The sequence below is a fragment of the Gallus gallus genome, chromosome 4, assembly GCF_016699485.2.
Source record: "Gallus gallus isolate bGalGal1 chromosome 4, bGalGal1.mat.broiler.GRCg7b, whole genome shotgun sequence".
Taxonomy (NCBI): Eukaryota; Metazoa; Chordata; class Aves; order Galliformes; family Phasianidae; genus Gallus; species Gallus gallus.
In genome coordinates, this window is record NC_052535.1 from 66,060,005 (window position 1) to 66,081,992 (window position 21,988).

Consider the following 21,988-nt stretch of genomic DNA (forward strand, 5'->3'; position numbering starts at 1 on the left):
AGATTGACTGGTGAATATCTAAAGCTTACAAAGCAGTTGGTTTATGAAGTGAAAAACAGATTGAAAACTACAGTGCCCTGGAAGGCTGGAAAATAACAAACATATCTATGGTCCCAGAAGGATTTTCATGGGAGCCGGGAAATTATAGATCATTAAGTTCTGTTTGTATTTGTTAACCTGCTTGTGATGTCCATTAAAGTGGACTAATAAAACCCCTGGAAGATAACTAAGTTATTTGTTAACGCTCCTTGAATATTGATGTGTTTTTAGAATTTATATGAGCATCAATTATTTGATTAAAAATGTATTGATTTCATGAGGTGTTATTAACATTAAAATCTAAGCAAATGCTGTGGGAGAGAAAGAATCTTTGCCAATCACAAATGAGGCACAAATAATGGGAACATGCAGTCAGTCTTTGTCGTAAAATATGATTAACTCTAGGTACCTCAGTCCTTGCTTGATCAACTTATTAATTATTTGAGAAGTGTGTGAGGCTTCAAAATTCAGCAGGTGATACAAATTTATTTAGGTTGATGAGTGGAGGAAAGGTACAGTTTACTCTGGCATTCAAAAGATGTTACATTAACTCTGTTAATAATGCCAGTAAGGGGACTGTCTCAGTGCATTGTTGTGGTTAAACAAAAAGGATGTTACAACACGTGGGGAGCTATATGGACAGTAGAATAAATGAAGAATAATATTGCATAAGTCTACAATGCAGTCTCACTGCATCATCTGAAAAATAATATGGAAGTAAAAGATTCCAGAGAATGATGCTCAGAGTGCTTAGGAGCACGAACAAGTTGTGTGAAGAAAGACTGGAATAATATATGGGGGCTGGGGTGGGGATGGGTATGGAGAGAGAAATGAATGTGTGGCGCTATGCAAAATAATGAGTTGCAGGAAGGGTGTAGTTCAGCAATCCATATTATGGTTTTTCAAAGCATGGAAGTAAAAGTGATACTTCATGAAACTGTGATGCATCCAAAACCTCCACGAGGAAATATTTTTTTTTTCCACATCACTTTTAATGAAATGTTAAAGTCATTGACACTGGATGATATTGAGATCAAGAATTTATGCAAACCAACAAAGCTTTGTTATTTTCTCATCATAGCTGTTCATGCTTTTGATTTCAGAAACCGGAGGGACGCCCAACTTTTGAAGATTTGCTCCATATAATCATTGACATTGCAGAGGGCGAAGATGCTTTCTGAGAACAGGCAATATCAGCACAAGTACAGAAAAGAAACCGCTTTCCAGAGATGTCTTCACTGTTTCTTTTCAAAGGCTCGGTCCTGAATGCTGCTGGATGCTGCTAAACAGTGTGGGGAGCCCATAATGTTTAATTCGCTTCAATACAAGAACAGTTTTACATGATTTTGGGAAATAAGCACTGTATCTTCAGCAATAATAACAGTCTCAGTATTTTCTCTGAAAATTCGGCATGGCATAGCCAGAAAATAGTGCTCTTTGTGGAGGAAGAAAGCAAAAATGACCCAAGTGTGGGAGCTTAATTTGCATTTACTGATTCGGGTTCATGTACATATGGTCCATGTTTCTGAATTTCTCCTTATACAGGTAGCAGTAGTAGTGATGTGTGTGCTTAAAAATTGACTGTATCTATTTACTGACATACAAATGTTTCTAGGGATCCTCCAGAAACACTATTCTTCTCAGTTGATGGATGTTTTATGACATACCAGGAACACACATTTGCCTCTTCCATTTGCACGTAATAAGTTGTAAACAGCACAGTCTTCAGTCTGGTGTAACATTCAAAGTGTTGCTTCAGGACTGAGCCATGATGTGCCCTGAGCCATTCTATGCTGTTTGGCCAACCGAAGACCTTCCAGTGTTAGGCATGACGTTACTCATGAAAAATCAGTCCAAGATTCAGCTGGCTGTCAGCGTACCATAGTACCTTGTTTTAGGTTAATTATAAAATAATTTATATGCTGTAGGTATTGTAAATATATAAATTTCATGCATTTATTTATATAAACTCTTTTCCCCTTGACATTTTCAAACACAAACTTGTCCTACCTTGACTTACATACACAACTCTCAAAGTATGGGGTTGTAAATGAGAGAAAATGCACTCAAATGTGGTAAAGGAGGACTTATTTTTCTGTCTGTCATCTGTATGCATGTTGATTTAATCTTTCTAATCTTAACAGACTACATTGTACTACATGTGTATATAAATAAATTGAATGTTAGCTGTTATTTGGAACAACGTGTTAAAGAGCTGCCACAAATTTACTGTCAGGACAGTGCATCGTAAGCCAAACTCATTGTTCATGTAAATATGGCATTGTGATTGTCCATGTATATACATACCTACGTGTACACATGCTCTCTATTAAATGTATATATTTTTAATATGAATATATATTTAATTGGATTTGTCTGTGTTTAGTGCAGAAATGGTTGAACTCTTTTAATACTGGCATGCCCTTTTCCCTCTGCTGACATCTGCTGACATCTCCTCAGCCTTGCTGAAGTCTCTTTCAATTCACCTGACTTTGGACCAAAGCATCTGAGGAGTATTTGCACTTCAATTTGTCTGTACCCACCTTTTGATTAATTTGATTACATATATGCTTTATGTTTTTCTTCTATCACTACCTATGCCATTGTGCTGTGTGTAATGCAGAATAGATTGCCAGTTTGCTGCTCAAAAAACTAGTTTCCATGCACAGAAGAATATAGAGAAGTTATTTCAAATCAAGTTATTAAAGGTAAACATAGTTACCTTAACACATTCCATCATTTCTGCATTTCCTCATTTCTGTTTTGGAGGGGCTGAGATTCCTCTCACTGCTTTGTCTAAGCCTTTGTATTTTGAATGAGGAGGAAGTGTCTTGTATGTAAAAATGCCTTCTTTTCCTTGTGATATTGCATCAGAGATTTACAGGGTGTCAGAAAGGGTTGAAATTATTATTATTATTATTATTATTATTTTAAATGACCATGTCTCACAGCTATGCGGATGAGTTTGCCCAAGTGTTGAGTCCAAGCCACTACCAATTTAATACCAACAGCATGTACTGTTAAAGGGAAAATTGCATTTTCTATCTGGAGCAGAAAAAGTTACGTGGATGACCGAAGGTAAGCCAGGCTCATCCTTCTTTTACCTACTCCTTTGAATTCCAGTTTCCTGGTGGAGACACTGTAAGGTATGGTATTGCCAACACCTCTGACACTGTAAATCGTTTTATAGGAATAAGCAGTATTTCACTTAAAACATATATGAAGCATTAGATTATCAGGAGAGATATAATTTCCAGAATACCTTACAGATGTTTCTTTATTCCACAACAATTGTGTTGATCTCTGTCATAAAGATTACCCTAACTGTACTGGTATTTGGCAGATTTCCTCAGTGAAGATCTGCACTTTGGATGATGCTTGGAATGCTGTACTTCACCTGCCTCTTCATGCTGCTCAAGGATAATTTCTACGTACCTCCCTCTGGGTTTGATGCTTACACAACCTATCAGGAACTGTGAGGCCACCTCCTTTTTAGATGAATGCATTTTTCAGTTGAATATAGCCTCAGGTTATTAATTTTGGGATGAATCAAGGACAGCTTTTGAGGCAGCTCTCTTGGAGACTTTCACATGCGATCAAAGGCAGGTTAAAACACCATGTCGTCATTTCCTCTGAGTGAGCTCAGTCATTCTTTAATCAACTTCATGCTTTCTCCTCCTTTTTATTATTCTTCTCCTTTTTTTTTTTTTTTTTCCAAATGTCAGGATCAAAAATTTATCAGGATGGAACCAAATTCTGTGGCATACAGCTGCTGGATGTTTTTGCCATTTTAAGCAGTAGTTATCCCTAGTGATTATAGTTCAGTATTTTTTTTTTTTCTGTGAAGTGTTTGTTTGATTTTTAGAAAGAAAACAACAGGCATGAGATTAATATCTAGTAGGTTTTTTTAGAGTAAAGTAGGCGGGGTCAGGCTATATTGGTGTTTTACCTTGCTTCATAGCAGAGCTAAGAGCGCTGCTGGGGTATTTACAGGCACAGCTGATGAACAAAGGTTTGCATTTTCATGTGAACATAAGCAGAGGACCAGATATGATTCTTTCAACCTGTAAGTAAACTGGCCCACATATTTTTCTCTTGAAGTCTTGTTTTGTGCAGCAGTTGTGTGTACATAGCAAATGGGCTACTTAATTATTGCCATAACAATACCCAACAGTTTTCTCTTGTGCAGCTTGGTTGCAGATTGACTAATCTGTATTTGGACTCCTTTTCTTGACTTTCAAATTACTGCATAAATGTGAATCCATTAGATGACGGATTCAGCAAAGCAGCTATCTTTTCTGATGGAAATGGATGGAAATGTGGAGATGTTCCTATATGCTGTCCTTAGTGGCACGTAGAAATTAGATAAGAATAAAAAGTTTGGTAGAACTCAAGCCTGCTTTCCTCTGGTGCAGAATTTACACACAGAAAAATAGAGAAAGCCTAAGTTTGTACATTTGAAAAGCTGAAAACTTGTCTTTTGAAGTATTTTTAGCAGCAAACTGTACTGGTATTTTCTACTAGATTAGCTGTCAGCCATAGTTGATCAGGAGGCATATCGAGTGTTATGATTTTGTTGTGTGAAGCTGCATTTAAGTTTTTCTCAGTATAGCCTTGTGTAGAGTTAACATATCCCTACTGCAAGCACAAGAACTCTGCAGATCATACTATAAAAATACACATCCAAGAAACGGACTACAGCACTTTCAAAATTAGTAGTACTTTGAGGTGCAGTGAATCAGTAAAGTGATCAAAGTGAATCAGATCAAGAGACTTATGAAATAATAAAATGCAGATTATAAGAGCTCATCTCTAACCTGTTGCTTTCATCTAATCCTTTGATGCTATTTCCCAAAGTCTACAAAATTGAGTGAGGTATACCTGAAGATAAGGGGAAGATTGCACGTTTGTGGCCAATTCACACACTGTCATACAATTTTATCAACCCAACGCATTCTGCTGGCTGTTCTAGGACTTCTTTAGGAAAACCAATGGCAGCAATGGACCATCTCAAAGGACTTGCATCTTTATACTGTGTCTTTTTTGTTTTGTTTTTTTTTTCCTTCTCTGTGAGTATTTGTCAAGTGAGCTTCAACATCTCGTTCCTAGGATTTCTGCTTCTTCCACAGGACTCACTTGCTGCTATATCTCCTCTCTTCTCAAAACTAGGCATGCTATAGAAATTTGATTTTGGGCATCATAGTCCTATAAGTTATCATAGTTTAGTGCTAGTGTTAGGTTTCATACTTGTTAATCTGTCATCAGGAAAATAATGACTTTTTAAAAACCTATTCCAAGGAAGAAAAAGATACTAGCAATGAAATAGAGTACGTTTTTTGTTCCCATGTTAAATTATTTGTAGAATTGACTGATCTCTGAGATTGCAAAAATTTGTTGGAAACTGGAAAGAGAAAATTCTCCACACAGCTAAAGAAGGAAGTATCGGCAAATCCTGAATTCAGCACCCTAAATTCTCACCTTGTTCGAGTTGAACCTACATTTCAAGTTCTCCACTCAACTGATTTGTTAGATATCCTTATTTCCTAAGGATTGAAGCCAAATGTATTTTTGTAGCTTATGTTTTGACAGAGCTCAAGCAAATGTGGGCTGAAAGGTCTGGTGACGCTGTGGGTGCTGGAGAATTTTCTTCTTTCTGAAGTGCAGCTTTCATTGATACCATCACTGCTTAATTTTTAAACAATGAACTCTTCAATGAGATCAGGGGATCAAGGCCTACTAATATGTATGTGACTAAAAGTCTTTGAACCCAGTGTCTTGTTTAGGAAAAGATCCTTAATTCAGGGAAAACAGGGAAATCAGAATTATTCCACTGATTCCTGTGGTATGATTTAGGGTGTAACAAAAAAGAGGTTCAAGAAGAAATGCTGAAAATCCATTTTCAATTTCTAACTTGCATTTTTTTATTATTATTAAAATACAGAGAGGTGTCTATTTAATTTTAATTCTTTTTTAATTTGGTTTAAAGGTTTTGAGTAGAAGAAGGTAAAGACAAAGGAAGAGCCTCAGCCGTTGGGAGGGTGTGTGCAGCCATAGAAGCCTTCAACAGGAAGTGCAGGTTTCCTGTAGCTGTGCAGTGAGCATCACTGGGGCATCTGGAGGCGGCCCTACATGTAAAGATTTGCTTGTGTTGCTAGCAAAGATACAGATGTAGGCCAATTGTTCAGTGTGTCAAAGCTTTCCCTATTTGCAGTGTTGGCCAAATATGTCAAAAAAGGAGGTCGGTGTAGAACAGGCTTTTCTGGGCTACAGCTGTGGTCTAACTTATGTGTTCACTTCCAGCTTTGGCTGTATGTTGTCATCTTTAAAATCTTACTAGAACATCAATTTCTTGTTACTTTGAAACTCAGTAATGCTTCTAGTTATTTCTAATAAGTTTCTGTGAGGAATCTAATGAGAAATGAAGTATCTAATCAGACTACATGGGGTGTTACCAGGAATAGACAAATTTTCAAATGTCCTATTTCTTTTTGCACCTCACTTGAATAGTTTATCTGGAGTTGTTTTTTTTTTCTTTTTTTCTTTTTTTTTTTTTTTCAGGAGCAGAAAATAAAACAAATATTTCCTAGCTGGCTTTTAAAAAAGGGTTGTTTGTTCCAACCCTTCAGTTAGATCACACTGAAGACACCAGCAAACTCAGTTCTACTACCCAGCAATGCTAGAGATTGTGTTCAAAGTGAAGCTGCTGTAGTTTTAAGCAGCTGAGAGGCAGCTTAATACACTAAAACTGTGCAGCAAATAAATTACATTACCCTTAAGTTTTTGGCCTGGACTCTTTAACAAAAATTGTCATTGTCATCTGCTTTGGGTATTTTGCATAGCTGTTAGTGGAAACTTTTATCAAACAGTTGATTGTGTCTTCTGATTAGTGTAGGTGAGCCACCTTCCCGCACAGCAGGTTCTTTACAGGATGCAGCTCTAAGTCTAAGGGAAATACCCTACGACTTTCATGACAAATACTCTAACCAAAACACATGCAAAATAGGTCTCTTCCACATCCAACTGAGAACTATTTTTTTTCTTACCTTCCTGACATCTGTTATTTTCTCCTTTTTCTTTTATTACAATGAGATTTGCTGACTCATACTCCTTTATAAAGAAAATAATTGCTTTTTTGTCACTCAGGTTACTAAAAGTTTTGAGTGGTAGGATGCCTTGCTGAGCACACTTTGCTGAGATACTAATAAAAAATGTTGGCAAATACTCTCACAGAAAGAACAACCTTTTTTATTCCAAGACAGGTCATTAGAATCATCAAGCCAAAAACTCTGAGGGAGAAACAAACAAAGACATGGTGTGACTGTACAAGGATACATCATGTAAATGATCATAAAATCATCTAGGTTGGAGAAGATCAGAAAGATCACCAAGTTCAACTGTCAACAAGATAAAGGAACAAAATACCAAGACCTTGGGAACCCTGCTTCAAATAATGTTCTGAGACCTGTTCTTGTACTATGATGTCCATATTAGAGCCTGTGTGGAACTAGAACAGTGTGGATGTCAACCTTTTACTTGATGACTTCAAGTTTTCTTAATAACTTCAAACACATTTTAAATCAGCTGAAATTATACTGTATTATCCTTGCTTCTCATACAAAATATACTATACTAATATGTCTGTAAATGTACAATGTAAGTGATGGCGTTTCCATTGTATTTATCTCAGGATTATCAACCACCTAGCATGTAAATGTAACGCACATATTTTTTTAGCATATTAAACATGGGTTAATGAATATATTATGTGAATGACTGGAACAGAAAAAAGGGAATCAGTGCTGATTTAAATAATAAAATATACTGCATGTCCTTTAAGTAAGTCTCAGAATAAGAAAAATCTAATGCAAACGTTCATCTGTATTTGGCTAAAGTGATGTAGAAATTCTGGGATTGCTGAAGGGGATCAGTTCTCTATCTCTTGTCAGTAATGATGTTCCCATCTCATTCTGTGCAGAGGTCACTTAGATCAGTACATATCTCACTGATGACTTTTTTTTTTAATTTAATGAGCAGATTTAACTCATCATGCAGCCTCATAATTGAAAGAGATTTTAATACTCTTAGTGGACAGGTGCAGCTGGGTTGGGAGAAAAGCTCAGCTCTTTTTGGTGGATGCAAATTCAACCTTAGTGTTTTGCTAGATATCTCACAGCAAGAAAGAGTAAATAATAGAGCTAAGTAGTTATTCATTATGTAAATTTTGTAAACAAACAATCACTGCATATATGGAAAATATTCTTGTTTACAGATCACACCATCCAGTCTGTTTTCTGCTGCTGCTGCTGCTGCTGCACGGTGCAAAAACGGTACGTGAAATGCTTGGGCTCTTCAGTAATTGAGACAGTCAAAATGTCTATACATAAAGTCCAGCTATTTTAAAAGCTATTCAAGAATTCTAAAAGTCTATCTATCTTCAGTAGAAATACTAATTACGCAGAAGTTAAAAGAAGATCTACCCTACACATCCCTAATATGAATGAAGGCATATATTTCCATAAATATTTTCACATGGATGTTTATAAAAGTGTATTCATAAAAACACTTCTTATTTTTCAAAATTAGAGCAACGAGAACAAAGATAAATGTGGACACTGACGCTGACCTGGAGACCCAGTATTCAGCCTCTCAATCAGAGGATTCCTATGCACCTACTTGGAAGTGTAAGGTAAGTAATATTTTGGCAGATGAAAGTATTGAGATGATGTGACATCCAGTGACTTACTGCTGAAACAAGCAGAGGAGTAACTGGCTCTTGAGCACATAGGTTGCTTTGTTGCATAAATCTTTAAAAAATTAGAGTATCAAAGATTCATACTGATGGAAATACAGGATCGCAGGGAGGTTCCCAAGTTTTCTGTCAGGGATGAGGGTAGTTCATTATCCAACTTTTGGGTTTGACTGATGGAGACAGGAAAGGTGGGACTGCCCTTTAGGGAAGGTGCAATTTTGTCATCACAGAATTGCAGCAGTTGGAAGGGACCTCAAGAGATCATTGAGTCCAACCCCCGTACTAAAACAGATGCCCTATAACATGTCAAACAGGTAGGCAACCAGATGGGTCTTGAGTATCTCTCTAGAAAGAGACTCCACAACCTCTCCAGGCAACCTATTCCAGTACTCTGTCATCCTTACTGTAAGGAAGCTTTTCGCATACTTGCATGGAACTTTCTATGTTCAAGTCTTAGGCCATTACTCCTTGTCCTATCACTACATGCTGCCAAGAACAGCCTGGCTCCATCCATTTGCCTTCCATCTCCTTTTAGATATTTGTAAACATTAATCACATCGCACCTCAGTCTTCTTTTCCCTAGGCTGAACAGACTTATGTTACTCAGCCATTCCTCGCACTGGTGATGCTCCAGGCCCTTTATCATCATCACTGTGGCCTTCTGCTGGACTCCTTTCAGGCGATCCCTGTCTTTTTTGAACTGGGGAGCCCAGAACTGGACACAGTAGTCTAAATGTGGACTCATCAGAGGAGAGTGGAGGGGGAGGATCATCTCCCTTGAACAGCTGGTAACACTCATTTTAATGCTCTCCAGGATACCACTGGCCTTGGCCACCAGGGCTCACTGCTGACTCATGGCCAACCTGTTGTTCACTAGTACGCTCAGGTCCTTCTCTGCACAGCTCCTCTCCAGCAATTCACCCCCTAACCTGTACTGATGCACGCATCCACCTTGCTCAGCTTCACATGAAAAGTCCACCTCAGCTTTGCTAGATCTAAATTGAATTAATTTGAGTTGTCAGTGCATAACTGAAGACAAAACTAAAACCTAACCTGATGCATAAGAGAGAGGTTATGTTCCTGCTCACTTTCTAAGAATGTTTGTAGTGCTCTCCGTGTTAATTCATTAGATAAATTGCCACTGTTTTCAATGTTGCTCTGCTAATTTACACTAAATAGTCCTGGCAATCATACTATGGAGGAGTCACCCAAAGAACGGGGAAGATTAGGTAGATGGCTTGTCTTTTATTTACTTTACATTCCGTTTTAACTTTGGCTTTGATACCAAACTATTCAACTGTGAGCCATACTGTTTTACACATAACAGTTTTACAAGGTTATTGTGCTTTATGGTGGGAATTTATGACCATGATTAGTACCTTTTAGTTACCGAGATGCTATAGAAGTAGGGGAATTATACAAGAAATAGATGAGAGAAAAGACTAACTATGGAAGATACTTTCTTTTTCACTAGCGTAAGAAGAAATTGCATGTAAAGAACAAGCCGTTACCTCCTCTACCTGCTGAGGCTTTTGCAGACTACACAAAAAACCTCAAAGTTATTGCTCTATATGACTTTTTCGCTAGAGGACCCTCTGATTTAACACTCAAGCAGTCAGAAGAATACATTATCCTTGAACAGTATGATCCTCACTGGTGGAAGGCAAGAGACCATTATGGGTAAGAGACTGGGCATCTAATTTTAAACCCTCTTCCTATGCAGGGATATACAAACAAACAAAAAAAACCCCAACAACAACGACAAAAAAAAAAAAAATCCCATCCCTTTGTAGGATTATCCTACAACCCTCTAAGCATGTAGAATAAGGTACATGCAACTTTAATGGAGGTTTGAAGGTATAGTTCTATGTACGAAGGGACATAGGTTAATTGAGAAGAGTGTGCACAGTATCTGGCACTCCAGAAATGGGATGGCATCTCCTCTCTGCTGGGAATACAGGGTTAAGTCACAAGCTCAGTAACTGTCAAAGCAACATAAGTACATCTGAGGACTATGTGAACCACTGGGCTTTCAGCCATGTGAAAATCCAGCTTTATATGTTTCAAGTGCTCTACTACGTGTTGTGTATGTGTAAAGTTTTCATAAAGACCAGAGACTGGTAAGACATTTAAGTGAAACAAAACCTCTAATCGAAGGTTCTTGGACATTTTAGAGAACTGGATAACTTCTTTTAGGATCCTTGCTGCATTTATATAATTTTTTTCATGTTCCTCTTTCTCTACAATTTCCTCAGTGTATACTGCAATCTGATATGAAGAGTGATTACATGTTATGTAATAACTGTCTCTTTTTCATTCACATCCCTCTTTTAAATACCTTTAAACACTTCTTTTCTCAAGTCAGATTTGCAGTTAGAGTCCACTTCATCATTATTTTGTATATATGTGCAAGCACACACTTTCTATTTCTTCATATTGAAGATTTGTTACAGGGATAGAAATAAAGCTAATGATTTCTGATTTGGAAGAAATGTCACTTTTTTCCTAAGCTTTGTTTTGATTTTACTTGAAATTTTTTCTTAACATGCTGTTCTTGGCAGTCAAGTAAGTACCCATCATTTTAGTAGCCACACCCAGTCTGGGGGCAGAAACACCTTGCCTCAGGTGAAAGGAGTTATACTCTCATTTGATTCTCGTGTTAGGATTCAGAATCTAAAGACGTAACCAATAGTATATATAAGTTCTGTCATTCAATAGAAGATGATGTGTATCTTAATCCTATTAATATTTTACATCTTAGTATTCTATTATCCTCAATATATTTCAGGAATGAAGGTCTAATTCCTAGCAACTATGTTACTGAGAACACAAAAAGTAATTTGGAAACATATGAGTAAGTACTCTTGAAGATGATGACTGTACTTTCTTTTCTAAAAATTGTGTGGTAAGTTTCAGCACTTGATCTTTCCGCTTTTACTAGAAGACTGATTGTGAACAGGTGTTTTCTTTGTTTTCTTTATTGAAACCTCTTTTTGTTTTGTTTTGTAATAAAACGTCACCCTTAGAATGTATTAAACATTTTTATTATGGTCTATCTGTTTGTACTGTATAACATGATGATTACACCAAGCTGAGCTGTGTGGTTGTTACAGCAGAAGGGAGAGATGACACCCAGAGGGACCTCAATAAACTCAAAAGATGGGCCCATATGAACCTAATAAGGTTCAACAAAGCAAAGTGCAAGGTTTTGCACCTGGGTTGAGGTAAACCCAGGTGTGTATGCAAACTGGGAGAAGAATTCCTTGACAGTAGCCCTGCTTAGAAGGATTTAGGGATTGTGATTGATGAAATCAATCATAATAATCATATAATTATGATAAATCGTAATGACAGAATCTAGATATGTACTATTTCCGTAGGCTCACTAGGTAGTATCTCTTTATGCTGATCTCTTCCTGTTGTGAACATCTAGTTGGTTATCTAGAATCTAGTTTCAATTTCTTCAGTCTGGTTTCTGGGGAGAAAAGTAAAATACATCATAACTCCAGTGAAGAGGGGGCTGAAGCAGGGAGCTTCACTGTAAAATTCATCAAAATTTAGCTTACTTATTTCCTGGTTTTTTTCTTTTATTTCACCTCATGTTTAGTTATAGTGAATCATATTCAGTGGGGAAAGCATTTGTCATATTTACCATGGTCTAATGAAGTAATTCTGAATTAAGAGATGCCAGATATGCAACAGTGGTTAGTTCTATTCAGGTTTTAACACTGGAGATAGAGCAACAATTAAGAATAACCCTTATTTCTGTGAAACAGAGTAAACGTTAATTTGTAGTGGCTGAATATATCATCTCCTTGTTTCAGGTGGTATTGCAAGAACATCAACAGAAGCCAGGCAGAACTACTCTTGCGACAGAAGGTAACTCAGACTGTACATTGAGTTAATAATATCTACAAAGGATTATCAGTAGAGGCATCAAGAGAGTTTCAACAGCCAAATCCAACTCCGCTTGACGTGCAGTAAGAGAGGGTGCTTTAAAAAGCAAGGATGGCTTTCTGGGGTACAGTGTAGTGCAGACTGTCCAGACATCCCAAAGTTTTACATTGTAACCCCAGCAAGTTCTATTAAGATTTTCCATACTGAGTAACGTGAATTACATGGAGCTTACTGTGCTTGTCTTTGCTATGAAACATTGAAGAGTGAAATTCTTGCAGTAAGTTAGTGAGGTGGCAGAGCTTCACAAAACCCCTGATCCTTCCTTACATACAGATCAAACAATTCATGCTGTGTTCTACGGTTTATCTTTTATGGGCATTTGGGTGTCATCTAGCTTGTGTAAAATTCATTAGGCTCAAGGGCTAACACAGGGCTTGGGCATGATAGAGCAGAGAAGTGCACTGCAGATGAAATTGTTTTACGGCAATTTTCTAGTGATTTGTATAATTTGAATTTTTAATAAATGAAAGAATTTTCACTACTTCACGCTGAAAAGTGTAATTCACCTAAAATATTTAACCCTGGCACTTGATATTTTCCTTTGGTTAATTTTGCTCTGCTTTGCTATCAATTCCTGTTCTTTATCTGTTTCTTTATCACCCTCCCAAGTAGTCATAGGTATACCACTGAATTCAGTAATCAGCTGCAAGTGCTATTTCAAGAGACTTTTATTCAAGAAAGTAAATACCTGCATTTCTTTTTCAGTCCAAAGAAGGTTCATTTGTTGTCAGAGATTCAAGTCAACAGGGAATCCTGACACTGTCTGTGTATTCACGGTCTAAAGGGTGAGTTGCTCTGAATGGTTGCGCTTTGATTGAAAATGTGAAGGAAGAGCTTCCCTAAAACTCCTTGGGATGAGGGGCAGGCTGGATATATGTTGCACAGGAGCAATGAGGCACCAGCACTATTTGTGCAGCACTGCAGCAAATTGCAGCCCATATACTGAAATGGTGCTGGGCATTTGGGAGTCAGGGTGCTGATCTCCTAAGATAAGACCAATTTGCATTCACAGAAATCCTGAAATACTCTACTCCAAGGACTGCTCACCTCAGCAATGTGGCACAAACAATAAGACCTTACAATCTCATTTTGCCTGTTTTTACACCAAGTGCTGTGGCTGCCATACCAGTAAAATATAGTTAGACTTGTAGTATCAAATGTTTTTACTGACAATCTTCTTTGATTTCAGAAGTCATGGTGGAGACATTCGACATTATCAAATTAAGAAAAACCACTTGAAACAGTATTATGTAGCAGAAAAATATCTATTCTCCTCTATTCCTGAGCTCATTCAATATCATCAACACAATGCAGCAGGTAATAGATATAAGCTGATAAGGTTTTACTACTGATACTCTGAAGCTCACCAAGACTTTGGGAAATTGGATGTCACTCTTGAACTAAGAGTGACTCCTTTCCTTCCAAAAAGATACACAATCTTTTCTATTGCTAATAAATTCAAGTATACTGCGATCCTTTCTGCTGAAGTTGTAGCTGCAATGTGCATGTATCATGGGGGAAATGAAAATACCAAACTCATAGATATAAATGAAATTAATATTACAAAACTAGAAGCCTTATGTTCTTACCCACTCTGTATTCTGTTGGTTCGTATTTGATTGAATGTGACTTGCACAAAATTTGATCACAGTTCTTTCATTGCCTACAACTCAGTGATTTGTATGCATGCAATCTGAGAAAAACAGGAGCTGCGCTAAGCACCAGCAGGCAGCTTTTGCAGATTTTGGCACACACATGACAAACGAAAGGCAGAACTGGGAGGCACAAGGACTGTCTAACACTGACTCGCAGCCTACCAGAGCTAGCCACCCCTAGTTGTTGGCTCATGGCAGCCTTTTATAATTTCTAGCACTCAAAATACCATTCATTCTTGGTTCTGCCTATCATTTCAATATGGATTAAAATGTTTTTACCATGAGTGAGTAGAGACAGAAATGTTTTTGAGAGCAAGTATGATGTAGTATATTTAAAAATGGAGTAATTTGTCAACAGAATATTGGTGCTTTGTTTCCTGCAGGTCTTATCACCCGTCTCCGACATCCAGTCAGATCAATCACCAGTTCTTCACCAGCAACAGCAGGATTTAGTTACGGTAAATTCTTTATCTTGTTTTGGTGGAAACCTAGGTGTATGTCTAGGCAAGAGTTGAGATTGCATTCATACAGCTAATAATTGTCTGTGAAATTTCCGAGTCATAATTAACACATAACCAGCTTCATAATCACCAGACTCAGACACCTCAGGTGTCAAATCCAAATGAAAGACCTGACTTAATTCCTTTAGTTTAGTGAGTGTTGTGCTTCTTTCACAACCACTAATGCCTTTCTGGACTTTCATAAGCAGACCTGTGGAACTGATTTAAAGTTAAAAACATCATAGATGACAGTGCCAAAAAAAAAAATATCTTAGAGGTAATCAAAGCCAGTTTCTTGCCTTGTCTTCAAGCCTCAGGCTTTCCTACGTTAAACAATTTAAACAGCATTCTACAAGCTGTAAAGTACCACTCGTATAAACACACATGTGAAAAATTCCAGATAATTAAAATCCATGCTATAGCTGATGAACAGTTGTGATACTTTGCTGTGTACATTAACTGCAGATAGGCATGTCTCCTAGACTACTGTAACATACAGGGTTGTTTTTATAGAGGAGTGGGAATTGAACCCCTCAGAACTGACGTTTATGAAAGAGCTTGGGCGAGGGCAATTTGGAATTGTTCATCTGGGTAAATGGAAAACAACCATCAAGGTTGCCATCAAAAAAATCAATGAAGGTGCGATGTCTGACGACGATTTCATGGAGGAGGCCAAATTGATGATGTAAGTACAAAAACTATTCTAGCTTATAGATGACACTGAGATGACCAAGAAACAAACATAACCTAAGTCCATTTAAAACAAACAAAGCTACTGTGATGGGAACAGTGGATGTGAAGGACCAAAAAGCTCATGTTGTGGTTGCTACACCCCACTCACCAGGGCCTTTCTTTAGAATGCGTGCTGTTTTGCACTTGGAGCCTAGTGGGCAGTAGATGTGCTGACAGCTACTCCTACAGCCATTCTTTTGTCTATAACTCAGTCCCTCTAGGAGCACAGGCAGTACTAACTAAACCTAACTAAAGTTTCTGAGAAGCTATATTGCCATTCCTGCTAATTTTGAAAATTAGGGAATTATCCAGACCAGGTGTTGGCACAATCTATAGAAAGAGGTAAAAACAGAAGTGAAGAACCCTGGCAGCCTCTCATGTCCCCTGCCTGAAAGCTAGACAAAATAAGACCTTTTCACTTCATATTTCCAAATCAAGGTTTATATTCACTCCATCTGTATAACTGATGGACTATCACTATTTTGCAAAATTAACTTTTTGAGGAAATTGCTTACAGAAACGCGTGAGGACAACTCCAGGGCTAGTCAAACTGAATAATGTTTATCAAATACTGAAAGTGTTTCTCAAAATTATCATGAGAATGAAAAGTTTAGTTACCTTTTGAGTTGGACTTGATGATCTTTATGAGTCCCTTCCAACTTGGGATATTCTTTGATTTTATGACTTTACCTACCAGAGACAAATGATCTCCTGGCTGAAATGCAATTTTAAACAATATTAAACAGGAAACTATCCCATCCAAAGCTGGTCCAGCTGTATGGGGTGTGCACACGCCAGAAGCCTCTCTATGTGGTGACTGAATTCCTGGAGAATGGCTGCCTGCTCAACTACCTGCGGCAGCGGCGGGGGAAGCTCAGCAGAGACATGCTGCTGGGCATGTGCCTGGATGTGTGTGAAGGGATGGAGTATCTGGAAAGAAACAACTTTATTCACCGTGATTTAGTAAGTACAATGGGTTTTCTGAGGTTCTCAGTGAATACTGATGATACAGAATATGCCATTGAAATTTAGGGGTGCTTATGTGCCCTGCAAGACTTTAACAAAGCCTTTCTGTATCCACTTTTCTTCTACCTTACCTTGATGCTGGGATACACGGGTGGCTTGTCTGCGCAGCCCTTCAGACACTGGGAATTAAGAGGTCACAGAACACTTTTTAAATAATTCATATTGAGTGTCCTGATGTTAACATTCAGGAAAATACCTGTTTGCATAAGTAGACTCTGCATCTGAAAAGTTCTTTTACTGTGCAAGGATACTTGAAATTATTGTAACTCATGATACAAGCATTCATGCAGGTATATGCCGTGTGCATGAAATCACACAGCTGTGAAAGATGTTCACCAACACTGAGCCAGAACTTTACTTTTTTCTCATCTTTTTGAGCAAGACACACATCTCCTTTCAGAATATAAAATGCATGAGCTGAAAGTAAATTATTGTATTCTTCTTAAAAATGCTTTCACCCGGATTTCAGATATGTTTTTCCCATTTCTCCTAGGCTGCAAGGAACTGCTTAGTCAATGCTGAACACACTGTTAAAGTATCCGACTTTGGCATGGCAAGGTAGGAGGTACAAGCTCAGTGAGTGCCCTGTTTTGTGTCAGTTGGAATGGGGCTCATCGCCACCCTCACTGCTTGCTTACTGGTGTGGGAAATTCCACTATACACGTCTACAGTTCTGATCAAATTAATAACATTGCTGTTCAGCTGTTGTAGTTTGGACAGTGTCCTCTTGCTGAGTACAAGACAGGTGAATAAAATATCTGGTGAATGACAGCAGTAGTTTGTGGACAGAGAAATGCCCAGTGTGCCCTGGGCTGCCAGAAGCTGGCTCTTCTTCCTCGAGAAGAGAGGGCTGTGGGGCGACCTCATTGCAGCCTTCCAGTATTTAAAAGGGGGATTATAAACAGAAGGGGAACTGACTTTTTACAAGGATAGATAGTGATAGGACAAGGAGGAATGGTTTTAGGCTCAAGGAGGGAAGGTTTGTATTAGATGTCAGGGGGAAGTTCTTCACACAGAGAGTGGTGAGGTGCTGGAATGGGCTGCCCAGAGAGGCTGTAGATGCCCCCTCCATGGAGGTGTTCAAGACCAGGTTGGATGGGGCCCTGGGCAACCTGATCTAGTACCAGATCTGGAGGTTGGTGGCTCTGCCTGTGGCAGTGGGGGTTGGAACCTGATGATCCTTGGAGTTCCTTTCAACCCAAGCCATTCTATGGTTCTATGGTTCTAAGCTCAGTAAAGTGAGTGCTCCAAATTTCCAGAGCCCAGCAAGGGCAGAAAGCCACTGGGAACAGAGGGAAGTGTTGCCATTGACCTTTGGAGCCTCAGCAACAGGGTAGATGAGGAAGGAAGGCGTGGGCAGGAAGTGTGACGTGTGCTTCTAAGCAGGGAAGTGGTTTTTCTGTTTAGTGAGGGGACCAACCACACATGAAGAGAGAGTGCAAGTGCAGGCCAGAGAAAAAAACCTCTGTCCACTGCGGAGAGGTGATGTGAACACTCCCTAATTAGTTAGAGCTCAGAATAGACCAGTTTAGTGCTGTTATTTTGCATGTTCTTTATCCAATATCCTCTTATCTATCTGTGCCTGCCCCCAAAATAAGAAAGGGACGCAAAGAGGCAATTTCTCATGGCCTCAAGTTATGCCAGGGGAGGTTCAGGTTGAATATCAGGAAAAACCTTACAGAAAGGGTTGTGAAATAGGCTCCCCAGGGAGGTGGTTGAGTCACCATCCCTCAGTGTGTTTAAAAACTATTTGAATGTGGTGCTCAGGGACATGATTTACAAGAGGGTTGTTAGAGTTAGGGTAGTATGGTTAGGTTGAAGTTGGACATGATGATCTTGAAAGTCTTTTCCAACCTGAGCATTTCTATGATTCTATGATTCTATCAATGCGACATCCTTTGAAAGGTGCTTTAAAAGGTACCAATACATTATGCCTTCAGTTGCAAGAGTTGTGTAGTGCATAGCTGTTGTCTTCTCATGAGAATTAATACAGGGAAAATATTTACAAAGCTGGTTTGGATATAGGGCTCAGCCTTTTAAAATATTGCTGTATAAATGCCCTTGTTGAACGCTTAATTTCATAGAATCATAGAATCATTAAGGTTAGGAAGGACACTAAGACCATTTAGTCCAACTGTCAACACATCACTGTATTGCCAACTAAGCCATGTCCCTTAGTGCTCCATCCACACACTTCTTGAATACTTCCAGATGGTGACACCACCACCTCCCTGGGGAGCTTATTACTATACCTCATCACTCCTTTGGAGAGAAATTTTTTCCTAATATCCAACCTGAACCTCCCCAGGCACAAGTTAAGGCCATTACCTCTCTTTTTAAAAAGTAACAATAATATGTATTGCTGCTATTTTTCCTGCCCGCAGCATAGGAATCTTTCCCAGGGGGTGATAACAACAGCCATCCTGTGAGCTCATAAACAGCACTAAATCATTTTACTATGACATACCTCTCACAAGCAATCAAATTACTCATTTAAATTAAAATCTCTTTAACTGCATATATTCCAGCGTGGGTGTGTGTGCATTCTATATTAAATTAATGATACGTTTTCTTTTATTACAAACTGTCACAGTATTTCTGTGGAATTGTAAACCGCCTACGCAAAATGCTGCCAGAACTGCTTGCATTTTAACTCTCACTAAAATATATGGTATTTGCTGATGTTCTTTAGATACGTCATTGATGATGAATATGTCAGCTCTTCAGGTGCCAAGTTTCCAATCAAGTGGTCATCTCCTGAAGTCTTTCATTTCAAAAAGTACAGCAGTAAATCTGACATCTGGTCATTTGGTGAGTGGGTTAGGTAAACGTGTGACACGCTGTTTCCCCAGAACTACTGATAAGATTGAGGAAAGCGCAACTTTTTATGATGTTTCCTATCTTAATCTTTAGTCTATCTTGCTTTTCAAATCTTGTCTGTATAGGAAGTGTGATTTTTTTTTTTTTAATAGACTTTTAATCTAAAAAAAAATGGTCATCAACAGCCATATGTTCTTGGAGTGTCTCCATTAACCAAGTGCTTATTAATCTCATTTGCATGGACCATCACTTCAACTGACTTCAATAGGAGCAGAATTACATCAGTTCAATTTTTTTCTTTTATTCACCTGAGGTTGCCTGTATTTTTCACGCATTACTGAATACATAGAAAAGAATGGGACTTATTAGGCAACTTGTGGGTTTGCAGTTCTTGTTTTGTTCTATATATCTTGATTCATTTCTAGGTGTACTGATGTGGGAAGTTTTCACAGAAGGCAAAATGCCTTTTGAAAGTAAATCAAATTACGAAGTTGTCCGTGAGATTTCTGCAGGTAACCGACTTTATCGACCGCATTTGGCATCACACACAGTGTACAAAGTCATGTACAGCTGCTGGCATGAGGTTTGTTGCTCTTTCTTTCTTGTGACTTATTTTACTTCACTTGCAATGTGGATCTGAAGGCTATCCTTGATAGATAGATATCCTCAATAGATAGCAATAGACCTCTACTTAGTGGAATACTTAGTAATATTCACTATGCTTTTTCACAAACCACGTCTAGTTTAAAAGCCTCTGTTTCTTTTGACTATTGCATTCAATAAATACCAAGCACATAATCTACACAATAGGTCTACATCACCCCTGGTTTTGAATATATCCCCTGTGCTTCCTCCTGGAGTGTGCAGAGGAAGTGAATCTTCAATTTTTCATAAAAATGCTTTCCTCTGAAAGTACTTTTTCATTCTATTGATTTCTGGCACATTGATGTGCAGAACAGGATGAACTTGATCTCTTCATCCTGTGTCAACAAGAAAAAATAGTAATATGAATAATGATTTTAAGCAGTAGCTTTGATGTACTTGTGACCATCTTCTATTAATTTAAATTTCTCCTCCCCTGTTTTTCTTTTTCTTTCTTTCTTTTTTTTTCCAGAAGCCTGAAGGACGTCCTACTTTTGCAGAATTAGTAGAAACCCTCACAGATATAATGGAGATGGGATAACTGGGGGTTTTATACAGGTCTATTTACTGAAAAGTGAGCACTGAGATGGCCAATGTAGCTTATACTGGAAACTTCAGCCTTTTAGAGCAATCACTACTTAAGCTATGGTAGCAGCATCCCACATATTGAAGCTGTTTGGGCTTGGCCTAATTTGGGAAAGATGCCTGAGGAGACTGGATTACTGGATTTGTACTCTCAAGCCTTTATTTCTATGAAAAATCTCATATGTGGAAAGAAGTAACCAAGCTAACTCACCACATGAACTCTTTTACTTATTCTTTTTGTCAGAGCTACACTAATTCCTGTAACAATATTGGTAAGAAATGATTTGTTACTTAATGTGGCTCGTGCACAGGGGAATAGTGATTAGCAGCAGCAAAAGCGGTGGAAGAACCTGTGAAAAAGTTCTAGGACTAAAGGCATTTTGCACTGCCAAACTCTGAAGGAATGGAGCAGTTTCAGAGGTAACTCAGCCACCAGGACAGCATGCGGATGTTTGCCCAGACACTGCACTGCACGTTGCTGGGGATCCAGACACGCAGAGGGGGCAGAGGCAGCAGTTGTCTTTTGGTGGCTCCTGACCCACATCCAAACAGCTGGACGGGCTCAGCAGCCCTGAAGAATTTTAATCCTGCTCATAGGTAAAGGCTAATTTTGAGTGAGAGAACAAGTAAAGATTATTTTATTCAAGCCTCACCCTGAACTTTTCATTGTCTTCCATTCCTTGCTTGCTGCAGCATCCTCAAATGCCCGTGCTTTTCTTAGTCCTCCTCCTGCAAGTGCCCAGAATGGTGAACAGACAAGGAAGAGCTGAAAGTTGGCCATAAAACAAAGTGTTTTGTATTAGTTTAGCTCAAATAGAATCTGTGAGACCTGACTTGCACCATATCTGTAACCGTGCCTGTTAGCTTATCATTCACTTCTAACTCTTAATTTTGGTCAATGCAAATGCATTACAGAAAAGGCAGGTGAATTTGGTGATTTTTCAATACAGAGAACAGTCAGGTCATTACAAATCAATGGTAGTTTAAAAATGTGATTGCGCTGTGAATTATTAATAGGGAAGCACATCATATTTCATTTTATAGCATATCACAGACAAAATACTTCAAAGCCAGTAGATGAAGAATGATGGATCTCTGAACAAATCAGTTTTTTCATTTCCACATTTTAAAAGTAACTGTAACAATACAATCAATCATTCTGAGTTTTGGATTTCCAGAAGGTGGTGGCACCTCTGGGCCAAATTCGTGTCATTAATAGTTCATTTTTACTGCAATAACATTCTGATAGTTACCACCCCTTGGGGAAGGGAGTACTTAACTCT

The 21,988-nt window shown here is 38.4% G+C and overlaps 2 protein-coding genes across 13 annotated transcripts in view; both read left to right on the plus strand.

The window, feature by feature from the left end:
• The window catches only part of TEC (tec protein tyrosine kinase), a 59,003-nt gene extending 56,609 nt beyond the window's left edge, over nt 1-2,394 (plus strand). For all 11 annotated transcript variants that reach the window (XM_046939936.1, XM_046939937.1, XM_046939938.1 and 8 more), the window contains one exon: nt 1,143-2,394. In XM_046939936.1, coding sequence (XP_046795892.1) covers nt 1,143-1,220 — 78 coding nt within the window. In that variant the 3' untranslated portion in view covers nt 1,221-2,394. The remainder of the gene's footprint in view (nt 1-1,142) is intronic.
• Nucleotides 2,395-4,001: 1,607 nt separating this feature from the next.
• On the plus strand, nt 4,002-21,357 carry TXK (TXK tyrosine kinase). 2 transcript variants are annotated; one of them, XM_004936052.5, is made up of 15 exons: nt 4,002-4,105; nt 8,309-8,366; nt 8,623-8,725; nt 10,263-10,468; nt 11,577-11,642; nt 12,613-12,667; nt 13,451-13,530; nt 13,935-14,062; nt 14,784-14,858; nt 15,414-15,585; nt 16,379-16,595; nt 17,152-17,216; nt 19,351-19,469; nt 19,904-20,061; nt 20,593-21,357. In XM_004936052.5, the coding sequence occupies exons 1-15, from the start codon at nt 4,042-4,044 to the stop codon at nt 20,659-20,661; spliced, it is 1,635 nt and encodes a 544-aa protein (XP_004936109.2). In that variant the 5' UTR covers nt 4,002-4,041; the 3' UTR covers nt 20,662-21,357. The 2 variants fall into 2 exon arrangements, with proteins under 2 accessions (XP_004936109.2, XP_040556192.1); XM_040700258.2 differs by having other exon boundaries at nt 13,938-14,062.
• Nucleotides 21,358-21,988: the final 631 nt, after the last annotated feature.